Source organism: Melospiza georgiana, chromosome 20 (genome assembly GCF_028018845.1).
Source record: "Melospiza georgiana isolate bMelGeo1 chromosome 20, bMelGeo1.pri, whole genome shotgun sequence".
In the NCBI taxonomy this organism is placed as follows: domain Eukaryota; kingdom Metazoa; phylum Chordata; class Aves; order Passeriformes; family Passerellidae; genus Melospiza; species Melospiza georgiana.
The window spans coordinates 3402353-3428121 of record NC_080449.1 but is presented as its reverse complement, the minus strand read 5'-3'; the positions used below and the strand labels follow the sequence as shown (position 1 = coordinate 3428121).

At 53.6% G+C, this 25769-nt stretch overlaps 1 protein-coding gene across 3 annotated transcripts; it reads right to left on the bottom strand.

Moving 5' to 3' along the window:
* Positions 1-2569: 2569 nt before the first annotated feature.
* On the bottom strand, positions 2570-25525 carry LOC131091986 (glutamine synthetase). 3 transcript variants are annotated; one of them, XM_058038406.1, is made up of 7 exons: positions 25306-25525; positions 8549-8724; positions 7859-8020; positions 6109-6255; positions 5166-5293; positions 3981-4180; positions 2570-3307 (listed from the first exon to the last, which is right to left on the bottom strand). In XM_058038406.1, exons 2-7 carry the CDS (start codon positions 8712-8714, stop codon positions 2986-2988), a joined length of 1125 nt encoding a protein of 374 aa, XP_057894389.1. In that variant the 5' UTR covers positions 8715-8724; positions 25306-25525; the 3' UTR covers positions 2570-2985. The 3 variants fall into 3 exon arrangements, with proteins under 3 accessions (XP_057894389.1, XP_057894390.1, XP_057894388.1); XM_058038407.1 differs by lacking the exon at positions 25306-25525 and adding an exon at positions 8875-8931; XM_058038405.1 differs by lacking the exon at positions 25306-25525 and having other exon boundaries at positions 8549-8753.
* Positions 25526-25769: the final 244 nt, after the last annotated feature.

Here is a 25769-nt window from a genome sequence, read left to right as displayed (position 1 = left end):
CCCTGGTTAGCAGTGACCCAGCCATTCAGGACAGTCCCTCATGGAGCCCTGGGTAACAGTGACCCACCCACCCAGGGCTGTCCCTTAGTAGAGCCCTGCATAACAGTGACCCAGCCACCCAGGACAGACCTTCATGGAGCCCTGGGTAACAGTGACCCATCTATCCAGGACAGTCCCTCATGGAGCCCTGGGTAACAGTGACCCATCTATCCAGGACAGTCCCTTAGTAGAGCCCTGGATAGCAGTGACCCACCCACCCAGGGCTGTCCCTCAGGAGATCCCTGGATAACAGTGATCCATGCCCCCAGGACAGTCCCCTGGTTAGCAGTGACCCAGCCATTCAGGACTGTCCCTCAGGAGAGCCCTGGTTAGCAGTGACCCATGCCCCCAGGACAGTCCCCTGGTTAGCAGTGACCCAGCCTCAGCAGCCCCATTCCAGGCAGGATCCCAGCTGGGATCCCAGCACTGCTCCCATCATTGCAGTCCAGCACAGAGCACTGGTGATGTTGGCTGCATCTCCTCCCAGCATTGTCCAACCCTTGGATGGGGATGGGGACACCTTAACCCCTGCCACGGCCTCAAGGCTCAGCCCCATGGCTGGCTCCATCCCCAGCACCTCCGTGAACCCAAAAATCCACCACCAACAGTGGCAAACACAACAAAACTATTGGAAAAATTCTTGTGGGAATGTGTTGTTGTCCTTGTTTCCCCAGTGCTATGGGCCCTGTGGGTGGGAATCACTTCTGCTTTAAGAAAAACCAAAACCCTGACATGTGTTTTCTGGCCCAGTCTGACCTCAAAAAAGCACCAGTGAGAAGATCTGTGTTTTGGCAGAGGATAGCATGAATGCCTCCAAGCACACAGTGGCTCCTGGCATGTGGGGACAAGACTGAGAAAAGCCCCAGAAGTGGCTTTGGGAGAGCTCCTGGCCAGCCCTGGAGCCTCACTAGCCCACCCTGGAGAGGATGGTGCTGGCTGCAGGGGAAGGCCAGGGTGAGAGCCAGAGACACAAAAGTTTGGCTGTCCCACAGTGCTGTGTCCAGCCACAGATGTTCCCATGCTGGGAATGTGAACTCACATGATTCCCAAATTTGACACTGTCTGTACAGCAGCATGACGAAAGCTGAAGTGCTTCAGCCACTGGTACAGCCAGGGAAGCAAACAGGAATCTTCCCATTCCAAATTTAGCTCTTTATTGATTTTCCAGCTGCATCCATCAGTCATTGTCCCAGTGCTCAAATTACCCATTAGAGATACCACAGAAATGAGAGGAACACAAGACAGGCTTGTGGTTTTGATGAAAAATGATAAACATCCCAAACAACAACTTCTGGAAGGAAAATCCTTCCTTTTTAGGGCGGGGACTGGGTTGCATTTATTCTTGAACAGCTCAGAGGGCTCCTGGCTGCTTGCAATCTGGGGCTTGACCATCTCCCATGGCCCTTCTTCCCTGTGCCACTGGCAGCACTGTGCCCTGCAGGAGGGACTCAGGGGCCCCCCTCCAGCCCCGCTCGTCACCTGTGTCAGATTCAAAGACAAACATAAATCAAGTTTCAAAATCCACGTGGCTACGCTGGATGTCCTCTGTCCATGCTGCTGCTTCCTCTCACATGTAGTGACTCCCTGCTGGTGACTGCAGCTGGGTCACAGCCTGCAGGTGGCCTGAGCTGTCTGAGATGTCCCTGGGATTAGGGGGATGGCCCCTGTGCTGGTATCCATCACCCCACGGCTGCATTGCAGAGGGACCAAGGGTCTGGGACTGGAGGTTCTGTTAACATCCCATCTAGGTTTAAATGCCCTGCCTGGAGGTTTTACTGCATGAATTTCATAGGGTGTGGGTGAATGGCTTCAAACTGAAGGAGAAGAGGAGGTTTAGGTTACATATTAGGAAGAAATTCTTCCCTGTGAGAGTGGGGAAACCCTGGCACAGGGTGCCCAGAGCAGCCGTGGCTGTCCCTGGATCCCTGGCAGTGCCCAAGGCCAGGCTGGGCAGGGCTGGGAGCAGCCTGGGACAGTGGAAAGTGTCCCTGCCCAGGGCATGGAGTGGAACTGGATGGGCTTTAAGATCCCTTCCAACCCAAACCCTCCTGTGATTCTATCAATAAATCTACAGCCTCCACCTCGTGAAGAGACTCCAAGCCAAGGAGCTGCAGGTGACCCTGTGGCTCACCAAGGCAGCAGGGGGAAGTCCCCAGGGTCCCCTGCTGCACGCAGAGGTGTCCCCAGAGGGGAGGGCTGTGCTGGCTGTGCCCGGGGCAGGCTGGCTGTGCTGACTCAGCAGCACACACCCTGTGTAAACGCCCGCCAGCTGCTGCTCCGGCCGCTGTTTGCTCAGCCTGCACTGCTCTGTTTGCCTTTGGGATCACGATGGAAGGAGATGGCCTTTGGTCCAGAAAATGAGGCAAGGCAGCTCCAGGCACCTGCCTCAAGGATCCTCCAGCATCTCTGCTCCTCCTGCTCCTGTCCAGGCTGCTCAGTAGCTGCAACCCATCAGCACCACCCAAATTAAAACCTCCACGGAGCTCTAGGAGCCACAGGAAAATGCACTCACTACAGCATAACCCAGCTGCCACGCAGCCAGGAAAATTATTTATTATCATTTCCTTGCAACAGAGATATGGGAAAAAAAAAAAAAGCACCCACCCTCCTCAGGTGCAAACAGCAGCAGCTGCAGCATCCACGTTGGAATCTATGTACATCACAGTGTAAAGTCCATCGGGAAAAAAAAAAAATCCAATCCAAGCTTTTTTTAAAAAAAAAACCTCATGACCTAAAACCAGGAACCAGAACAAACAAAGTAGTTGAGAAAACAGCTTGGGCCCCTCCCTCTTGCTATAAAATACATATTTCTAAGGAGAAGTTTCACAAGACCAGAAGCGAGGTTCCTAAGAAGAGTCTGAGCTTGCAGCTGAAGACAGCGCACAGGCACAAATCCCACGTGAGAAGCTGCTGTAGGCACGAGAACCTCCACCCAACCGCGGTGCCTCAGTGCTCAGCGTAGTCCTTGGTCTCCACGCCGGTCTCGTTGAGCACCGTCGTCCTCATGATGGCCTCGGTGACGGCGTAGGGGTCGCAGTTGGCCGCCGGCCGCCGGTCCTCGAAGTAGCCGTAGCCGTCCTGGCCCACCTGGCGCGGGATGCGGATGCTGGCGCCCCGGTTGGCCACGCCGGCCGAGAACTCGAAGATGTTGGAGGTCTCGTGGTGGCCGGTGAGGCGCCGGGAGTTGTCCCTGCCGCCGCGCGGGTCGTACACGCAGATGTGGTAATCGTGCCGCTTGCTCAGCTTCTCGATGGCGGCTTCGATGTGCCTGTGGGAGAGCACGGGGGGTTCAGCAGGTCCATTCACCCCCTCCTCCTGTGCAGGGACCAGGACAGCCCAGGGGATTCCTCATGTAATCAGCTGCTCTTAAAATAACAAGCTTGGATAACCCCAACCCTGCCTGATGCAGCCACACAGGTTCCATATGGCCCATTTGCTTCCATGTGGCCCAGGACACCCCCAAGCTCCCAGGTGTCACAGACATCTTTTATGAAAAATCCTTTCCTTAGGATTTTTCCTCCTGAGAAGCTGAAAGGCCTCAGGAACAAAATGTAAACATTGATTATCTGCTGCCGTGGAATGCAACAGGTGCATCTGGGATTGGTCTCATGTGGTTGTTTCTAATTAATGGCCAATCACAGTCAGCTGGCTCAGACTCTCTGTCCAAGCCACAAACCTTTGTTATCATTCTTTTTCTATTCTTAGCCAGCCTTCTGATGAAATCTTTTCTTCTATTCTTTTAGTATAGTTTTAATATAATATATATCATAAAATAATAAATCAAGCCTTCTGAAACATGGAGTCAGATCCTCGTCTCTTCCCTCATCCTCAGACCGCTGTGAACACGGTCACACCCAGGTACATCCCAGGGAGCCCCCAAGGACTCCTTTGAGACTCCCCTTGAGACGCCCAGGACTCACTTGGGACCCCCCAGGACTCACTTGAGACCCCCCTCTCTGCGCATCTCCTCGGTGCTGTAGTTGGTGTGACACCCGGCGCCGTTCCAGTTGCCGGTCATCGGTTTGGGGTCCAGAGTGGCCACAACCCCAAAGTCCTCGCAGACACGGTGCAGGATGAACCGAGCCATCCACAGGTGATCCCCCATCTCAATGCCTTCACACGGGCCCACCTGGAATTCCCACTGGAAGGGGGAGCAGATGCACAGGTGAGGATGGGCAGGTGGGCGCCTCCCCAGCCACCACATCCCTGCCACTCTCAGCCTAGACTGCTACCCAAACAATCAGCAACAAGGATGGGGAACATTGAGGCAAGCAACAAAACAACTTTGACATGCAAAAAATTGTGAAGAAACTGCTCATTGCTATGTAGAGTAAATCAGAAGGGTTTTAAATCAAAACAGAGGTAGATAAACACATCTGACTGAGGCTGGAGCTGCTGGGAGCAGGACCCCAGCCCACACTGCAAACAGGGCAGAGGATTAACCAGGAGCCTGTTAGTCCTTCCCAGGGCTGCTCCCTGCCTGGCTGGAGCCAGGGTTGCACCACCCACGGTTACTAAGCACAGGGTGACGTCTTTGTGGCTGCTGGCATGGCAGAGCCTGAGCCCAGGATGTGGAAGGCAGCCAAGGAGGACCCTGAAGAATTTGGGGCAAACAGTGGGGTGGGTAAAAGTCCTGCCTCGGCTCCACTGCTGATAAGCCCCTGCTTATCACTGCCACATCAGCAGCAGGACAGTCAGGGATGCAGGTCCCAGTCAGTCTGGCCACCTGCCTAATGCAATCAGGGGCTCCCTGCTGCTCACTCCTAGATAAACCCAAATCCTCCCAACTGCTCCCCAAGGCCATGTCCCACCCCAGCTCCCCAGTTCCAGAACAGGGCTCAGACCCCATCACTCCCATGGTGCTCCTGCAGCCCATCCCAGCTCCCATCCCCACATCCCTGCTCTGCTCCAGCAGCCAGGGCTCAGGCTGAGCTGTGCAAGGAGCTGGGGTGAGTTAGGAGAAAATCAAATGCACATTTCCATTCCAGCAGTGCAACTGCTCCTAACTAAGCAAAACCGATGTGAGGAGTCACTGGATTCAGAGATCCAGAGGAGTTGGGAGTTGCTGGGTCATTCCAGCCCCACAATATCTGATCCATCCCTGGCCTGGGGCCATGCACACCTACCTGGGAGGGCATCACCTCGGCATTGGTGCCACAGATCTTCACCCCCGCATAGAGACAAGCCTTGTAGTGGGACTCCACGATATCACGCCCGTACACCTTATCAGCTCCAACCCCGCAGTAATAGGGGCCTGAAAGAACAGAGTCACCACCCCAGGAAAACATCAAGGAACAACAACAGCACTGTAACATAACCCCACTCTCCCAGGTACTTGCTGCTATGGGCAGGGGATTTATGGGAATTAAAATGATGTTTCTCTCCACAGGACATCAAGCCAGCGACCCCAGCTCCAGGATTAGCAATGTGAGCAGCTCATCTGTGCAACCTCAGCCTTATCTGGGCAGTTCAATAATACTTGTAACACATCAGCTGGGAGGTGGCCTCGAGATAAGCGAAGTTTGGTCTGCCCCGGGGCACCTCCCTCACCCTCCGAGCACATCAAGCTTCTGAGATTGTTCTGACAACAGCTGGCATTGTTCACAGCTAGAAAATCCAATTCGCTGGGCTTTGATATCTTCCTCATTCAGGCAGGTAAGGCAAAGATCTTCTCCCGCCTGGGGGAAGGGAGATGTTGCAAGCAGCCGCTCCACACAAAAATCAGCTTGGGAAACCTCTGGCTCTGTCCCAGGAGGCAGCAGAGGAGGGGGCTCGCTGCTGCAGGAGGGCACAACGCGCCATGCCAAGCCCTTTCCTCAACACCCAAGGGGAGGAGGCTTTTCCAGCCCGGTTCTCCAGCCCTTGCCAAACAAGTCGTGCAGCTGAGCTGTTTGTGCAAGCAGGGTCCGGCTCACGTGAGCCACGGGCACCAGGTGCTCTGGGCAAACAGCCCCTACCTGGGCCATCCCTGACAGCAGAGCTGCACTGGGCTGGGGATGGGCTCACTGCCCCCTCCTGCACCCCACAGCAGCAGGGTGGGCGATTTTGGGCTGGATTTTGGGCTCTTACCCTGCGGGCCGGGGAAGCCGTTGTCGGGCCAGCCGTAGGGGTGCCCGTTGATGCCCAGCAGGGTGTACTCCTGCTCCATCCCGAACCAGGGGTGGCTGTCCTTCACCAGGTCCATCACTTTCTTGCACGTGTGCCTCAGGTTGGTCTCTGGGGGTAGAGATGTCTGGGTTAGAGCCGTGCTGGGAGGCAGCACTCACCACACTCAGCTCCATCCCACCCTGGGACCGAGGCTCCACCACTGCCAAGGGCTTCCCACAGAAGCCTTAAGGAAATCATGATGAATCCCCCTTCCTGCTCACCAAATTCCTCCTCACAGTTACTCCATCACCAGAGCATCAGGCCACAGGTCAAGAGGGTTTAATTATCCTGTTCCCCAAACCACTGCTGATGGTCCATCCTCCTCCTCTTACTCACTGAGAGATGAGGAGCCTTACCCCAGCCCCATACTACAGGCATTCAGCAGACCTGGGAACTTCCATCACTCCTTCACCCCCATCCTCTTCTTAATTATCCTTATCTTCCTGCAGCTCCATGGTTTTGGTCAGCATCCAGACTGGCTGGCCCTGCCTCGGCCTTTCGAGGTGCTCAAGGCAACTGGGGCTTTGCCAGGAAAACACAGATAGCAGAGAACTGTCCAGACATGAACAAGCCAGGCAAGGGGAATGAGAGCTTGGACCAAGACATCAGCGAAAAAGGCTGAAAAACTGCTGTGGCAGGGACAGGCAGGCTCCAGGCTGCACATTCTGCCCTAACTTGCAATAAAAACCCAGAGCAGCAACAACAGAGCCTGCGGCTGGAGGGAAGCAGTGGAAGAAGGGGAGCAAAGCTAAGAGAATTTCTTATCCTGAGCCCACAGAGCCCTTAAAGTCCATGGAAACCATCACGGGGAGGGCTGGAGGGTGCACCCCTCTCACCATCAGCGCTCTGGGCTGAGCTCTGCGCCCCAGGATCCCAGGATCAGGGGCTGTCTTTACAAACTCCTGCAGCGGAGGAGCTGCCGGGCAGGAATCTCAACCAAGACACTTCCCCCACCCTGTCTGGAGGCTGCTGGAGGAGGAATCAGCCCACAGAGGAATCAGCCCCGTCTTTCACCATCGCTGCCCGCCGCTCTCCGGGCAGAGCTGCATCACCCGCAGATGCCCTCTCCCTCCCCCGCACACCCAGCGGGCTCAGCCCTGCTCCAGCGGCAAATATCCGGTTGTTTGCCTGCAAATAACCCCTCCGGGAGCCCCTCGGCGCGTCCCTGCAAACAGGCTCCTTTTCCTGTGTCTGGGGCTTTATCACAGGGACAAGACGGACTGCAGGCTCCTGCGAGCGCAGCCTCGGCGATAAGAGCGAGAGCCGCCCGTTCTGTTTGCTAAAGGTCACTCCGAGCGAGCAGCACACGCCGTCTCAGCATCTTGTCCTTCCTTTTCTGCAGCCTCCCACCAGCCAGAAGAGCCACCACAAGCCGGGCACGGCAGAACCCCGCACTGGCAGCTCCCGCTCCCCCCGGGGCTGGGCGAGCTCGGGCTCAAGAGCCGGGAGACGCCTTCGGTGAGCTCCACGTCTCGCTGCTGCTCTCCTCGCCCCGTGCCACTGAAACGGGTCCCTGCAAGCATCCACCGCCACCAGCGCTTGGATTTCGGAGCCTCGGGCCAAGTGCTCGGTGCTCAGCTGCGCCCCAGGGCCGGCGGTCCCGAGCAGGAGCCCTGGGGAGGTGACACCCTAAATAATAAAGGGGTGACCCTCAGGAGCTGGGGGTGCTCACCTGCGGGTTTCCTGTTGTACTTCAGCACTTCGCAGAGCACCAGCTTGTTGGGGTCCAGGCAAAAAGGGTCCCTGAACATGCAGACAGGCACCAGGAACATGTCACTGTTGGAGCCCTCTGCCTGCGCCGTGCTGGAGCCATCGAAATTCCACTCGGGGACATCTGCGGGGCAAGAGGCGGGAGTGAGCTCGGGAAAAGGCCCTCATTCGGATTGTGCCGAGGGCTGGCGGCTCAGATCCAGGATGGAGCAGCCAAGGGGTGCCGAGTTCCATGGGATGTCAGCCACAAAGGTTTTCCTGCACATCCCCAGAGCCCCTGGGTGCTTCCTGAGCATCAGCGTGCTCTCCCCACCCCAGCACCACCAGGCACGGGCAGGATCAGTCCCAGCCACTCCACCTCCCTCTGCCAAACCCCATCCAGATGCCGACACGTCTCCATGCCTGTTTGCCTGGAGGAAAGGGGCGAGGAGCTCATCCTCCCCTTCCCACCCAGCACTAATAGCAGAGATTAGCGGGTTAAGCAAACCGCAGGGACGCACAGGTTGGATATTCACCCACCAGACCTGCCACACAACCAGGGAGAGAGCCCGTCGCGGCTCCCACCGCCCGAACCACCCCACAACTTTTCCCAGGTGATGCTCAGGGCCCTTCACACACCACCCATCACCCGAGGGACGAGAAGCCGCGTTACCTTCGATGCTCTTGGGCTCCTTATCGAGGGTCCTGCTCTTGCAGCGCACACCCTCGCCGCTGCCGTCGATCCAGACGTAGGTGACCTGCACCCTCCCATCCTGGGGCAGCCTCATGTACTGCTCCCGCACCAGCTTGTTCAGCCTGGAGCTGTGCGACACCGACATGGCGACGGCCCTGCGGGGGCGCACAGGTGAGTGCCACATCACCCCCGGCCCATCATCCCCAGGGGTGTGTTACAAACCAACCCCCCAGCCCACAGCGAGCCACCTCGGCTCCCCCCTCTGCCTCCCCCGGCGGGATTCGAACCCGCGGCCCCTCGCTCACCGGCCCCGGCTCCCCCCTCTGCCTCCCCCGGCGGGACTCGAACCCGCGATCCCGCGCTCACCGGCCCCGGCTCCCCCTCCTTCCTCCCCTGGCAGGACTCGAACCTGCGGCCCTGCGCTCACCGGCCCCAGCGCTGCCCGCGCCCGCTCCGCCCGCGCTTTAAAGGCGCCCGCGGCCCGGGGGCGGCGCGGAGGCGGCTCCGCCCCGGGGCGGCAGCGCCGGGCCCCGGCCCCCACCTCCGGGACACCCACTGAGCACGTTTAGTATCGTTTTCTTTTCTTTTCTTATTAAAAACGACAGCTATCTCACGGCTAAAGCATCGCTTTATTTGTTTAAAGTTGTGAGTTATTGGCCAAATAACTTATTGTTTATTTAAAGAAACAGGTGTTGCTCATTGAAAATTTTATTCACCACCTCCGGTCCCCTCTCTGCGTGTGTCATCCGTTTTGGCCCCTTGTTTGTGCAGGGTTGCCCTCGTACACGCGTGCAGGTGTTTTTCTCCCAGCGCTGCTAAGTCGGTGCCGGGGGGGAAGCTGGGGAGGCTGCTGGATTGTGCTCCCCCAGCACCCCAAAAGCTGGCTGGAACCATGTGGATGTGTGATGGAAGGGATCTGGGTGCCTGGGTGATCCTGGGGACATCAATGGCAACGAGATCCCTGGGACAGGGACAGCCAGATTCCCGGGACAGGGACAGATAGATTCCGGGACAGGGACAGACAGATTCCCCCTACCATTACCTCTCCCCCTATCCTGCCCTGGCCATCCCAGGAACGACCCCTTCTCCCTTCCCACCCGGCTTCAGCCCCACTGTGGCTGCAGGGCTGGGTTTGCCCCGAAGGCTTTCCTTGGAGAGGAAGGGAGGAAGGGCTGAGAGCTGCTGGGAAAACACCGCAATCTCCTACTTCAGCCCTTCCCATCTATAAACCGCCGTGTTAAAGCACAATTTTAAAGCACCAGAGCGTGGTAGAGTCTCTTTAAACCCCCAAACCATCCGCGCTCAGCACAGGCTCTGCCGTGATTTACAGTCAGCTAAAAATCCTCAGCCAACAGGTGCGAATTTGAGTCGATTATTTCAATATAGCAGCAATTTCCAGCTATTGAGCCGAACGCAGATCCAATTAGGTGAATTAAACGCATCGCTGCCTTCCCGGTTTTCCATGGATCCTGCGGGAGAGGCTCCCACGTGTCGGGGCAGACAGACCCCAAACGTGCCAGGGCACAACCAGCACAGCCAGGGCACAGCCAACATGGGCACAACAGCACGGGCACAACCAGAAAGGGCACAGTTAACATGGGCACAGTTAACATGGGCACAGCCAACACGGGCACAGCCAGCATGGGCACAACAGCACAGGCACAACCAGAAAGGGTACAGTTAACATGGGCACAGTTAACATGGGCACAACAGCATGGGCACAACCAGAAAGGGCACAGTTAACATGGGCATAGCTAACGTGGGCACAGCCAACACGGGCACAACCAGAAAGGGCACAGCCAACGTGGGCACAGCCAACATGGGCACAGCTAACACGGGCACAACCAGAAAGGGCACAGCCAACGTGGGCACAGCCAACATGGGCACAGCTAACACGGGCACAGCTAACATGGGCACAGCCCGCGCTGGCGCCTCCGGGGTTATCTCAAACACTCCCGGGTTTTTTTCTGGGAGGAAGGCAAGATTCCAAACAACCCCCCCAAGCAAACCCGGCGGGGTGAGCGCGCCTCGACTCCCCAGCCTCGGGTTTCAAGCAGTTTTCCGACGTTACAAAAGGAAAAACAGGCTTTAAGGCATGACTGGGCTCTAAAGCAGTTGGGTTTTTGCTAATTCCCCCGGTTCTTAAGACAGCCTCGTGTTTGTGGCTGCCTGACTCACCGCCAGGAATGTTTTTTCTGCAAAACACCAAGGCAGCTAAAAAAAAACCTGCTTCACGGCTGGCTGCCCCCCACAGGACATCTCCTCCCCGGGCACTGACCCAAGACATCAGCGCTGTTTTTCTTCTGAAGGTGTTTTGGTCCCGCAGGCAGATAAAGAATCGTGAAGAAACCTGAAAGCCCTTGGGATTGCACAAGAACCAGGAAATGAGATTGGCAGCGGCAGAACTCAGTGAGCGATTCGGGTGACATCAGTGGCAGCGGGCTGCGGGCGGGCCGGACGTCACCCAGCCCTCGGCCCGTGGGTGCTGCCCGGGCAGAGCCCGGGCACGGCATTGGCACACGGGCAGGCGCCCAAGGTCCCGGAGCCACGCAGGCCTGCCCCGTGTCCTTGTCGCCGCCCCGGTGACATTCAGGCTCTCCTGCCACCGCAGCTGGGGGTGCAGCTCGAAAGCAGCCGCCTCCCTCTGCGGGGTATTTTAGGGACACATCCACCAGCTCAGCATTTCCTCATTCTTGTTTGGAAATCTTCCCAGGGCGGGAGGAAATGCACCCCTGGCTGTGCAGCCCTTTCCCGGAGGCGTTGCAACAGCGAGCAGCACCGAGGGGCACCGAGCCGGGGAGGCGCCAGCGGCTCCGGGTCCTCGACTCCCATTCCCATCACCATCTCCATCATCTCCATCATCTCCATCATCTCCATCATCTCCATCCCGCCCGCGGGACCGGCCTCAGGGCTGGAGAAGCAGCGGCTGATGCTGAGCAGAGAGCTCAGAGATGGATCTGCATCCCTTGGGAAGGACACGAACCCCACCGAGGAGAGCGAAGCTGCATCATGCAGAGGCAGCCGGAGCAGCAGGGGTGTGCTCAGTGTGATAGGAGGGTTCTGCCGAGACCCTGCACCTTCCTGACTCAGCTGGGTGGGGAGAGGCTCGTTTTATCCCTCTGGGTTCCCTCCTGGATGTGCCCACCTGTGCACAAACACCCCGGAGCTTGAGGGGGCTCAAACCCAGGGAGAAATGGAACAAAATCCAGGCTGAGTTAACCCAGTAACCTGGGTTGGGAAGCTCCTCTGTGAGCAGCTGGAATCACTGAGCACCAAAACACCCAAAAGGGGAAGGCAGAACAAACACCAATAATCCCTCACCTGGTCAGAGCCCGCCTGCCCCAGGAGGGCAAATATGGTGGGTTTGTGGTGTTTGGGGACAGTGGGGACAGCAACAGCCTGAGAGGGCACAGGGGTGGAATCACAGAATTCCTAAGGCTGGAAAATGTCACTGAGCCCAGCTGTTATCCCAGCACTGCCAAGGCCACCACTGCACCACGTCCCCAAGTGCCACCCCAAGGCAGCTCACCAAATATACACAATGATTTCACACCAAAAAGGATTTTGGCAAGCAGGAAAAAACATTTCTGCCATGTAAGGCTGGGCACCTGCTTAGTCAGATTTTCCTGGGATCAAGCCTCACTTCCCCAAGCCTAATTCCAGCCATTTCCATAGCAACAACCCTGTTACACCAACAACAGCAGCCCCACTCACACCTGGCTCCTGAGGCTCTGCAGTAACATTTCCCCAAACAAGCCCCGGCTCTGCAATCAGCGGGCTCCTGCCTGCTCCCCTCCTCGCCAGGTACAGTAAATATTAACCACCAGCAGCTCCCAGAACCTGCCACCGGCCCAAGGTCGGAGCCAGGGCAGGAAAGGGAGCAGGAGTGTCCTTGGAGAAGGAAAAGGTCATAGATTAAACCTCCTGAGGACTTTGTGAAGCCCGGTCAGAGCTGCAGCAGAGGGGTTTCCCCACATGGAGCACAGCAGGGAGAGGAGCTGCAAATTCTGCTGTGCTGCTCCAGCCCGGACCAAGCATCACCCATGGTGCCACCTGGGATGTCACACCTGTGCCACCTGGGATGTCGCCCCGTGCCCACAGGGATGCAGCAGGGCTGCTCCTCTTCCAGGGTCTTTTCTTGGATCAGTCTGGAGACCCAGCCTAGGGAGACCTGGCCAAGCCCTAAATTCTTCTTCCAGTTTTTTATCTCTCTGACTTCGAGAGATACTTACACTGCATTTATCAAACTGAAAAGAACCTTTCCTCAGGGGTGCGTAAAATCCTTTCTGCTCCTTGCCTTATAATAAACTAGATTTAGCCCTAACCTTCTCTCCTGTATAGCATTTTGCAGACCTACTGCATATATGTAGCTTTTAAACCAAATTTGCAAAGATCCTGCTTTCCAATTTTCTCCAGAAAGCACTCCTAATGCTTTAAGGGAGTCACTTCCTACATTTCCTTCTTTACAGCTTTATCAGCCTGAGCATTTTCCAGCCTTGCCAAAGTGCACCAGAGATATTTCTTGCTTTGATAGGATAGTAAGAAATCATTAAGAAATTTCTCAGATTGAAAATCTGAGTAACACGATATGTTTTACCATAAAGGGGTTAAACACGGAATAATTTACTTCTTGGGGTGAATTTTACACCTTCCCCTGGCGCTGCAGCAGAAGGCTGGACCCAGAGGGCTGGGCCTTGGCTATAAGATCCCTCCATACACTTGCCCAAGAAGATCCCTGGCACAAAGCAGGGATTTTGGGATGGAGAATTCGGGTTTTACTCTAAACCACCCTCCAGGGTTCAGGACGCTGCTCAGAACCGAGGGAGTCCCTCCCTGGTTGTTGAGCCCCCACAGCACCTCCCAGAGCCTCTGCAGAGAGCATTCCCCTCCCCGGGATCGGTGCGACCAACCCGGGCTGGCTTTTGTCCTGCCAAACAGCTCGGGGGAGAGATTAGAGGGAAGGCAAAGAGCAGCATGGGCAGGAGGAGCCCGGCACAAACACCATAAAGGGATTAGAGGGGCTGGGGGGGAATTGTGCTGTGTGCACAGTGCTGGGAGAGAGGGGCATTCCTGCAGCTGGGGGGGACGGTGGTGCCCCAGCAGGGCTGGGATGGGATGGGATGGGAGGGGATGGGATGGGATCCATGGGATGGGATGGGATGGGGTGGGATGGGATCCATGGGATGGGATGGGATGGGGTGGGATGGGATCCATGGGGTGGGATGGGATGGGATGGGATGGGATCCATGAAATGGGATGGGATCCATGGGGTGGGATGGGATGGGATGGGATGGGACAGGGGGTGGCCAAGGTGGGTCAGAGCCACTCTGAGGGGTCCAGCAGAGACCACCCAGTGCCAGGAGGGCTGTGCTGGCACCCCCTGTCCCCAGTACACAGCCACTTCTACACTTTCCTGCAAAACTGCTGAACTGACAGTTTTCCTGTACAATTAAACACATTTAGGCAACAGCAAATCTCCTCAGAGTCGCACCCAAAGCTTTGCCTTCATTCAGATAGTGCTGCCATACCTTTTTCTGGGCACACATATATAAATACATATATATGTGACATTAAATGCATATATATGGCGTATAAATACATATACATGGCATGTAAATACATATACATGGCATATAATTACATATATATGTATGGCATATAATCACATATATATATGAATATAAGTACACATATATATGACATAAATAAATGTAGATGTGACATATAAGGCATATAAGTTAACATATATATGACACATAAATCCATACATATATGACATTTAAATACATATATACGGCACATAAATACATATACATATGACAAATACATATATATGACCTATAAATGCATATATATATGACATTTAAATCCACATATATATGGCATATAAATATATGTACATTGCATATAATTACATATATATGTATGGCATATAATTACATATATATGTATGGCATATAATTACATATATATATGAATATAAGTACACATACATATGCCATAAATACATATATATGACATTTAAATACATATATATGGTATATAAATACATATACATATGACAAATACATATACATTGCATATAAATGCATATATATTATGTATAAATACATATATATGGCGTATAAATACACATATATATGATCTATAAATACATATATATATGCATATACACATCATTATTTATGTTATACTTGAATATGCCTGGGAAAGCCACAGTCCCAAGCCAAGCAGCGCCCAGCACCAACCCTGTAAAGCTGAAACCCTCCCACCCAGGCAGGACTGGGAGCTCTGCTCCCTGCAGGGATTGCCCTGCAGCCTCAGGTCTGTGTGAGCTCCAGAGCAGGCCAGGCTCCCTCCAGCACAGAGCTGCTTTAGGGCTGTTTGCAGAAAGCTCTTATAAATCATTTTCACAGAACCTCAGAACCAGTGAGGTTGGAAAAGGCTCTGAGCCTCCTTTTCTCCAGGCTGAATATTTTGGGGGTTATTTTCAGCTTCAGGGGTGTGTTACATTTGTAAGGGTGAGGCTTTTCTGCTTCAAGGCAGCAGAAAGGGCTCAGCAGAGCTGCCCTGAGCAGCCCACAGACAGAACAAACCCCAAACAGCTTCCCCCTGACAGGCTCCCATGTGAATTTACTCTGTAATCCTGTGACACTCACTTCAGGCTGCAGGAAAATAAACTGGGGGAAAAGCAGGGGGCACATCCCTGATCCCAGGAAACCAAAGTGCCAGGGACAATCTCCAGCCAAAGAGCTGATTGCCAGGGCAGGACGGGCAGCACAGGAGCACAAACCCACTGGGCAGGTGAGCAGGTGGGCTGAATTTCACCCAAACCCCCCCGGGGTCACCCACAGCCAGCAGGACAAGCAGGGCACAAAGCTGGGCACAAAGCTGGGCACAAAGCCGGACACAAAGCCCCAGGGCAGCAGGCAGAGGGACCAGGGCACCCCAGGGCAGCCAAAGGGACCCATTTCCCTGAGATCTCTGCAGAGGAGGCCCCAGCTGGCTCTGACCCATGGGGGAACTCCCTTCTCATCTCTTGTGACACAGAAACCACTGGAGCTCCCCACACTGGAGCAGGAGCTCTGTCCCCCCCAGCTCTGGGCTTCAGGGAGAGGACCAGTGACAGACGGAGAGGAAAGCTGCACCAGGGAAGATTGAGTGTCACAGACATTTTTTATGGAAAATCCTTTCCTCAGGATTTTTCCTCCTGAGAAGCTGGGAGGCCTCAGGAACAAAATGTAAACAATTATTATCTGCTGCTGTGGAATGCAACAGGTGCATCTGGGATTGGTCTCATGTGGTTGTTTCTAATTAATGGCCAATCACAGTCAGCTGGCTCAGAGAGCCCAAGACACAAACCTTTGTTATCATTCTTTCCTTTCTTTTCTCAGATACCCTTCTGATCAAACTTTTCCTTCTATTCTTTTAGTATAGTTTTAATGTAATCTATATCATAAAATAATAAATCAGCCTTCTGAAACATGGAGTCAGATCCTCATCTCTTCCCTCATCCTAAGACCCCAAGACCCCTGTGAACACTGTCACAATTGAAGTTGGATATTAAGGAAAAAAATTCATTTAAAAGCTTGTAAAGCACTGGCACAGGCTGCCCCAGGAGCTGATGGAGTCACCCATCCCTGGCAGTGCCCACAGAAACGTGAGAATCTGCTCTGCAGGCTCAGTGGTGAGCAGTGGTGGTGCTGGGCTCACAGTTGGACTCGATGATCTTAAAGGTCTTTTCCAGCCTGAATGATTCCATAATTCTGTGACTGCTGCCCTGTCACATCCTTCCCCAGCTCCAGCCAGAACCCTGGGGTGCAAACTTCAACCAGCAGCATTCATTTCAGCAAAACTGAATATCAAAAGTCTCAGTGCACCAAAGCTCCCACAGCAGCAGAGTGCTCAGAGCAGAGCCTAAACAAGCAATGAGCCACCAAAAAGATCAACTCCTTTTAAAGTAAATACAATTATCAGCAACTGGTGCACCCGGGCAGCCGCAGACTCCTTGCCCAGCTGGTTTCCCAGCCCGTATCCTGTTTGGCAACCCCATTTTGCAGCCTTACACAAATGCAAAAAAGCTTTTTCACTTCCCTCCCTGCCCTGGCTGCTGCCAGCAGGGCCTCCAAGGCAGCCCCACTGTGTTTGTCCCAGTCAGGAGGGGATTTTTCTGAAGAAAACAGGAGGAGGCTCCTCGCTGGTGGTTTTTGTTTTCTCAGTGCTTACCCAAATCCTGTGCTTTCCTCAGCAATGTCTTCTCCTTGCAATCACATGATTTCAGGAGCTGGGACTTTTAAATGGTCAAAAAGTGAATTAAGCACTTTTAAGGCAACTTTAGAGCTTGCAGGGTTTGGCCTTTGCTACACAGGACAAGGCTGCCCTGAAGAGGGGCCACGTCTGAGGCCTCTGGTGCAGCTGGGTGGGTGTTTTGGGGCAAAAAGGTTTGTTTTCTAGGGAAAACCCCCTTACTGCCAGCTTATTGCAGGCCTCCTCCCAAAGGAAAGGTAAATCCTGGCAGGTTCCTGCAGGGCAAAGCAGCCAGATGTGCTCCAGCACTCAGGGCTTGAACCTCAGAGGCTGTAACTCAATCCAGATCCTATAGGTAGAACCAGAAGTTCCCCTTGGGGGGGGCTCTAATGTGAATTTAAACCAAATCAGAGCCCTAGAAATTCCCTTGTTCTGGATGAAAGAGCTCTCTAAGCGCTTCATTTTGGCCTTGTTTAATTCCTTTTGCTCTCCAGCAGGGCATCCCCATCCATGCTGGTTCCCCTCCCTTTCCCAGCTGAGGTTAAGCTGACCCAGGTTTGGTGGTGTTCACAGGGGTCTCAGGTTGAGAGATGAGGATCTGACTCCATGTTTCAGAAGGCTTGATTTATTATTTTATGATATACATTACATTAAAACAGTACTAAAAGAATAGAAGAAAGGATTTCATCAGAAGGCTGGCTAAGGATAGAATAGGAAAGAATGATAACAAAGGTTTGTGTCTTGGACAGGGAGTCTGAGCCAGCTGACTGTGATTGGCCATTAATTAGAAACAACCACATGAGACCAATCCCAGATGCACCTGTTGCATTCCACAGCAGCAGATAATCAATGTTTTTATTTTGTTCCTGAGGCCTCCCAGCTTCTCAGGAGGAAAAATCCTAAGGAAAGGATTTTTCATAGAAGATGTCTGTGACAGACCCAGGTTTGCTTTCCTGCCACAGCCACTGCAGAGTTATCTCCCCCTGGATGCTCATCCTGAGCCCCCAACACAAATCCCTCTGGACAGCACCGAGCCCCAAATGCAGCTTCTGCCCCTGCCCAAAATCCTGGGGTGCTCTCCCAGCACTGGCTGGGGTGAGCTGCTGCTGCAGCCCCCCATCCTCATCCTCACCTCAGCCTCACCTGCCCCTCCTGTGCTGCCCAGCAAGAGCAGGGACATCACTGACCGTGTGCATTTACCCTGGCACAGTGGCCAGCCCATGGGCACAATGTCACTGTCACCAGCCCATGGGCACAGGTGTCACTGTCACCTCAGGGCACGTGGGGTCTCCCTGCTGGTCCCCAGCCAGTGGCACTGTGGGGACAGCCCTGCCCTGACACAGCCCCAGCTGGCACAGCTGTGTCCCTCTTGGCCTGGGGACGGCTGTGGGGGCTCCAGCATCCCTGGCTCTGGTTCTGCACATGGCAGGGGGGAGGAGAAGGACACAGCTCCTCATTTGACCAGTAAAGAATGCTCAGGGTGTCCTGGCTGCAGTGACCAGGCTGGGTGGTGGCAGTGAGGGGACAGAGGTACCCTGAACAGGGAACAGCCCCATGTGCAGCCCCAGGCCCTCCTCATCCTCCCAGGGCCAGGCAGGAGGAAGAGGAGGCTGCCCCAGGGGAGCCCCCTGGGAGGGCTTGGTCAAAATCTTGGAAGTCGGGAAATTGGCAGCAGGGGCAGCAGGTAGCCCATCACTCCCCTCTGCAGAAAGGCAAAGCAACCCCGAGTTTGGCCCTCACCAGGCAGGTCCCAGTGCTCCCAGCAAGGCTCCAGCAGCACCCTGGGGCTGCCAGGGCTGCTCCCAGCTCAGCTGGGGTCACCTCTGTGCCATGGTCCAGCAGTGGGATGGGATCAGCACCCCCAGCCCTGAGCACAGGAGAAACCCCTGGTGCATTCAGGATGGGGATGAGCTCCAGCAGAGGGCACAGGGACACCCAGGGAAGGTGCAGGAGGAGGTTTGCAGCTGTAATTTCCTGCTGGAACCCTGATCTCCGGCTCTAGGATCTGCTCCTAATTCCCCACCAGCAGTGAGAATCTGCATTAACAAAGAATGGGCTGGTCATGCTCCTTACAAGCACAAATCCATCTCATAAGGAAATCACCTTAAATCCCTGCAAGCTCAAAGCCATTTTCCTCTAAGGAATAGGGACCATATTCCCAAAAACTCCTTTAAACCAAACATGTCTGGAATGGAAGGATTTTCCTGCTCCAACTGAGGAGAAACAACAGGGTTTGGAGGGTGCTTAGGGTGGGTTTGGGGGGAAACTGAGGCACAAGGATGGGCCCTTGCCAGCTGGCTGGAGGAGGTGCAGGAGGAGATAAAGAGTGATAAAGTTCTGGAATGTTCTGCCCAGGGAGGTGGTGGAGTCCCCATCCCTGGGTGTGTTTAACAAAGCCTGGATGTGGCACTGGGTGCCAGGGTTGAGTTGAGGGGCTGGGGCTGGGCTCGATCTTTAAGGTTTGTTCCAACCCAGTGATTCTGTGGGAAAGCAGGAGTTTCTTTGACATCCCCTGGGTTCCAATCTCCCTGGTTTTCTTGGCTCATCATCTTTTAGTTGGCTGGGCTTGGAAAGGCTGGTACCCCCTTGGGGCAGGGAGGTGCTGGGCCAAATGAACGTTGTGACCTTCTGGGGGTCAACTGAGGTGCAAAGCAGCCACTGATCACCCCACTTCCAGCAGAAATGGATTTGGGATGGTTTACGCTGGTTTTGGGGGGACTGACCCCAGCAGGGCCACAAGCCAGCTCAGCATGGAGCTGAGCACAGCCCAGTGGGGCAGATTTCTATGAATATGGAAGGTTTAAACTGAAATTTGTGCCTGGGGCATCCAAGAACACCTTTTCACAGAAACCCATCTGTAAATATTTATCCTGCTCCCAGTTCCATCAGTGAGCTGCCCTGGAGGTGCTGGCAGAGTCCAGAGGCCTCGTGCCAGGACAGGAGCTTTAAGAATTGCTTTTGTTTGTGCTCAGAGCAGGAAAAGCCACCAAGGTCCTGCTTGATGGGTCACAGGGGTTGTGGCCTTTTCAGTTTCCAGCCTCTGCTCCCTGCAGGTCACCAGTGATGATTGACTGAGCTGCAGATTTCCCCATGTCAATTTTCCAGCTGGTCTGGGTGCAAAATGAACCTGAAAATGCAGCTCATCCCCTCCAACACTGCAGAACTGATTTGGTGATTTGGGGTGTGAGCTGTTGGGGCTGGAGGAGCAGGGAATGAGTGGATTGAAAACTGGGGAGTCGTTGGGTGGTGATGGGTGGCACAAAGTTTAGTTGGCAGTGGCTGATTCTGCATCCCAGGGGTCAATCCTGGGAATCACAGCTCCAATCCTAATTAACATTTAGTGGTCTGGCTGAGGGGGCAGAATGCCCCTTTGACAATTTTTGCTGTTGGCACCGAAGTGGGAGGGATGTGCAACGTGCCAGAGGGACCTGGACAGGCTGGGAGGGGGAGGCAGGAATTTTATAAAGCTCAACAGTGAGGAAATAAAAAATTCTGCTTCAGAGAGGGACCAGGAAAAGGCAGGAAAGAGCCTGGGGGCCCTGGAGGACACTGAGCTGAACATGAGCCACCAACAAAGGTGACAATGGCACCCTGAGCTGGCAGGGGCTGCCTGAGGGAGGTGATGTCCCATCCTTGGAGATGCTCAAAAGCCACCTGGATGTGACAATCCTCTCTGGCTGACCCTGCTTGAGCAGGAGTTTGCACTGGGTGGCCTCATGAGGTCCCTTCCACCTCCACAGCTCTGTGGAGCAGGAATAAAACTTTCCCAAGAGCCCCCAGGCAGGGCAGCATAATAAAACAAAACAATAAAAAAATAAAAAAGAAAAAAATAAAAATAAATTAAAAAAAGAAAAAAATTAAAAAACAAAATTAAAAAACCAAAATAATAAAAAAACAACCCAAAATAAAAAACAACCCAAAATAAAAAACAACCCAAAATAAAAAACAACCCAAAATAAAAAACAACCCAAAATAAAAAACAACCCAAAATAAAAAACAACCCAAAATAAAAAAACCAAAACAAAATTTAAATTTTTTAAAAATTGAATAAATTAAATAAGAAATAAAAATAAAAATATTTTTAAAATACAAATAAAAACAAATAAAAACAAATAAAACCAAATAAAAAACAGTCTTTCCCAAGAGCCCCCAGGCAGGGCAGCATCCCGTGTGTGCAGCCAGCCTGGTGTTATATATACATATAATACATACATTATGCTCTTTTCTGACCTAGAGATGGGGCAACTGAGAGGCATTTCTAAACCAGTATTTCTTATCTCAAAGTTTACATTTATACACACCATATAAACCTCCTGTCAAACTTTAAAAATGTTCTGCACATTCATTTCCCAGAGCCCAGGCTGGGTTTTGGGAGGGCACATCCATCCCTGGGTGAGTTCTGGGAGGGCACCTCCATCCCTGGGTGGGTTTTGCCAGGGCACATCCATCCCTGGGTGAGCTTTGGGAGGGCACATCCATCCCTGGGTGGGTTTTGCCATCCCTGGGTGGGTTTTGCCAGGGCACATCCATCCCTGGGTGGGTTTTGCCATCCCTGGGTGGGTTTTGCCATCCCTGCCCTGCTGAGCCTCTGCCAGCTCAGCAACAGGAAGCTCCTCTGCAAGTCACCAGCTAAATATGAGGGCAAAAGGGCACGGTTCCTGCTGGGCAGGAGTGTCTGGGCTGCCCACACGCCCAGGCTGGCACCGCTGGCATCCCACAGCCCGGCCCTGAGCATCCCCAGCCCCAGGGCAGCAGCCTGGAGCCTCCTCCCGCAGTGACCGCGGGTCTGACATCATGAAAGCCCTCCCAGGGCTCATTATCGGTGTTAATATGCAAATTAGCTGATGTTTCTGGGCAGGAGGGGTTGTGGGAAAGCCAGGGAATGTGCACAAGGAAGCATTTGCAGCTGTAATTTCCTGCTGGAACCCTGAACTCCGGCTCTAGGATCTGCTCTGATTCCCCACCGGCAGTGAGAATCTGGATTAACAAGGAATGGGCTGATCAGGCTCCTTACAAACACAAATCCATCTCAGAAAGCCACAAGGAAATCACCTTAAAAGCTCAAAACTATTTTCCTCTAAGGAATAGGGACCATATTCCCAAAAACTCCTTTAAACCAAACATGTCTGGAATGGAAGGATTTTCCTGGAGTTTCTGCCCCAGCTGAGGAAAACAACAGGGTTTGGAGGGTGCTTGGGGTAGGATTTGGGGTTTAAATGTAGCCTGAGCTAGCACTGCTTGCAGGACTGCAGATTTGCTTTAATTCCTTGTTCTTTGCCATGCCTGGGAGCAATTCTGGGTTTCAGAGCTGCCTGTGCCAAGGGAATCCCTAAAGAACAGTTGGTTTAGAGTCACAAGGTGACTGCTGGCCTGCAGAAGTGTTTAGTACCAAAATCATTAGAGTTATGCTCCCTGGTGGAATAAAAAGGGATTATCCAGATTCAGCTCCTCCCCATCTCTTGCTCAGCTGAATGTTGACATTTGAGGTTTCATTTGTTTGCTGCCACTTTGGCAAACGTGGCCACAGGGACGGAAACTTTCCCCACAGATAGGTACAAATGTCCTCTTATTTATTCATCAATCACTAATGCAAAAGTATTTCCTCACCTCAGAAAGGGCCCAGACCCCAGGTGCAGTTTGCTGGGGACAGGATTTATCCAACAGGAGGGTTCTGACAAGGTGCATCAGAGACACAAATTCAGCTTCACAGCAGCCCCAGTGAGGCAGGCAGGTGGGGATTAATCAAGGAATTAATTAGTACAGAGAAGCCACGTTAGAAAACAAATCTGCTATCAGTCACTTCTGCCCTGCCCTCCATAGCAGGATAATCAGGTTTTTTGTGGAGTTACATTAGAGCAGCCCCCAAACCCAAAATGGGGCACTGGTAACAAAAGCCTTGATGAAAATCCCAACATTGCCCAGCTCCTCTTGGGAGATGAGGAATTGCTTCCTCCATCCCCTCACTCACAAGAGCATCCACAGAATCCCAGAGCAAAGCCAGGGCTCTGTGCCCAGCTCTGCTGATGCAAAAAGCAAATCCCAGCTGCTCTGCCAACTGCAGGTTTTCCATTGGCAGAGGCAAGGTGGGAAGGATAATTCAGATTTCAGGGGTGGAGAGGTGAAATGTGGATCCCGTGTCATGCTCACGGGTTGAGTTTAGAGGAAATCCTAAAAATCAACCTCTACTTCCTTGCCCGGGGAGCATTTCCTCTCTCTATCTCCTGTTCTAGCCCTCATTTCATCCCTTCTCTCCCAGTTTGGGTCAGTACAGCCTCAGCTGCTCTGGGTGGCCCAGGGACAGCCAGGGATCTGAACATGGAGATTTTCCCTTGTGTGGGTGCTGGGTTCCCACCTGCACAGACCCTGATCCTGGGGGCAGAGCCTTGCCCTGAGCTCAGCCTGAGCTGCCCTGGCTCCTGTCCCTGGCCCAGAGCAGAGCTCAGTGCCTGCCCCTCCTCTTCCTCTCATGAGGAAATTCCAACTGTGCTGAGTTTCCCCTCAGCTGCTCCTCACAGAGTTCCTCCCAAAACCCTTCCAACTCTTTTGGACACTCTCTGATGTTTCAACATCTTTCTTACAATATTTAAAAAATCTTTCCTCTCCTGTGGTGCCCCAAAGCGCCCCCAGCACTGGAGGTGAGGCTGCCCCAGCCCAGAGCACAATTGTGCCCCAAAGGAAGGAGGGAGGGCAGCACAGGAGCTGCTGCCAGCACTCAGTGCTGAGGGAGGGGATCAAAGAGCTGATCTTGGCTCCAGAAGGGGCTGCACCAGCATCTGGGGGGGCTGGCTGGGGGCACAGCATCCCCCAGGCTCTCCCTGCACTGAGGGCACTCCGGCTGTGCCAGGCTGGCAGCAGGGCACGGGGTGAGGGGTGAGGAGTGAGGCTGGCACTGCCCCTCTTTGGGAGGCAGATTTTCAGCCCAGCTCTGAAACACCTCCTTGGCCTCTCCACAGCCTCAGCCTCACCTGTGGCTGGTCCTGAAATCACATTGTGGTTGTGTTTCAGGACTTGGATTTACACCCTGTGCCCACTGCTGCTCACTGTGGCACATCCCAGCACCTCCCAAAAATGCTCAGGGCCTGTGGGATTGGGACTCTCAGCTTGCCCAGGGATGAGGGACACATTCCCAGCACGGAACAGCCTCAGGGCATCTCACACTGCCCTCAGTGTATTCAGACAGAGGCACCTTTGCTCTCTCCTGGTTTGGGCAGCCAGAGATACCCAAAATGAACCTGCCCCATCCTTGTGCTCCTGGCTGTGGTGACAGAACGTGTCTGGAAGAGCCCAGGAGGTGCTGAGAGCCCCTCTGTCCCCAGCAGAAGGTGACACAAGGTGGCTGGATCAGCCCAGGATGTGCTGAGGGCTCCTCTGTCCCCAGCAGAAGGTGGCAGAACATGGCTGGGGCAGCCCAGGCAGTGCTGAGGGTCCCTCTGTCCCCAGCAGGGCTCCTGCAGCACGGTGGCATTTCCTCAGTGCAGCTTCAACCCCACTTTGGTAAATTTGGGAGCCCAGAGGCTCAGGGAATGCTGATTATTGAAAAGGACAGTGGCTCCTCACACAGGCAGCCTTTAACCCTTTGCTTGCCTCGGTCTCTCACTGCCCTTCCCAAAATGAACCTTTCTAAATCAAGGATTTTTTCACAATGTTTTGTTGCTGTTTCTGGCACCATCATCCACAAAGCTGCAGAATCCCAGCCCACAGCACAGAGCTGGCAACAAGTGGGTCCTTGCTTTTCTACCCAAAACTGTGACAGCAACCAGCTCAGGGTGACAAAAATCCCCAAATAAAGCCCCATGGGCTTTATTTCCCCCCCACAGCCATAGTCTGGCTCCAATGGCTACTCTGTACAAAACAACCTTTAATAGATGCAGTAGTTTATTAATGAAAGGGGCAGAGGATCTGTACCCTGAGTGAGAGGAAGGGTTTTGAGTAGCAAGATGAAAACACCTAGGAATTACCGCAGAATTTGAAATGGGATTTAACTTCACAAGGAAAAGCAGAAAGAAAGTTACTTTTTGTTTAACTTGGAGGGGAATCCCCAAACCATCAGCCACAAACTTGGGAAGCAGTAGCAGAAATGCCCCTGGATCCCTGGCAGTGCCCAAGGCCAGGCTGGACAGGGCTGGGAGCAGCCTGGGACAGTGGGAGGTGTCCCTGCCATGGCAGGGGTGGAACAGGAACTTTAAGGTCCCTTCCAACCCAAACCAGTCAGGAATTCTGTGATTTTATAATCAGAGAATTTATAATCAGAATTTTATAATCAGAGCTGATCTGGATGTGAAGGGCAAGAATCAGGACCCACATCCAGCCCTCCAGCTCTGAGCAGGACAGAGATTTCCCCACCCTTTATGTAAAACCCTTCCCCTATTGCAGCCCTTACAATCCCCAGCAGTGCTGGGGTGACTCCATGGAAATCTTTGCCTTTAGAAATGATTCCTGCTGAGGCAGAATGGGGATAAAGCCCACACAGAGCCCCAGGGGACACTTACCTGTCCTCCACGATGCCAGGCTGAGGCAGAGCAGCAGCAGCTCCTCAGAGTGCCCAGGCAGGAAGGGATGGGCAGGAGGAGCTCTGGGGCTGAGCAGGGGATGGCAGAGCTCAGCACTCAAACTGCAGGCAGGAAAAACAGCAGCTGCATTTTGCTCAAAATGCCCCAAAAGCAGGAGCCTCTGGGCCTGGAGACACCACGAGCTGGGGATGGAGGTGAAGGGGTTGTTTGGTTCTGCTGAGAGCAGGGTCCAGCCACAGAGGAAACATCACAGAGGAGGGAAGCAGAGCTCAGCAGGGCTGGGGTGACATCAGATGTGATATCACTTCCCCAAGTGCAGAATTGCTGCCATCTCATCACAGAGGTTCCATGCTGTTGTCTCCTTATCACAAAAGTTTCGCACTTGGTGTTTCTCATAGGCAATTCCTCAGAGCACTGACTCTTCTTCACAACGCAGCCAACTC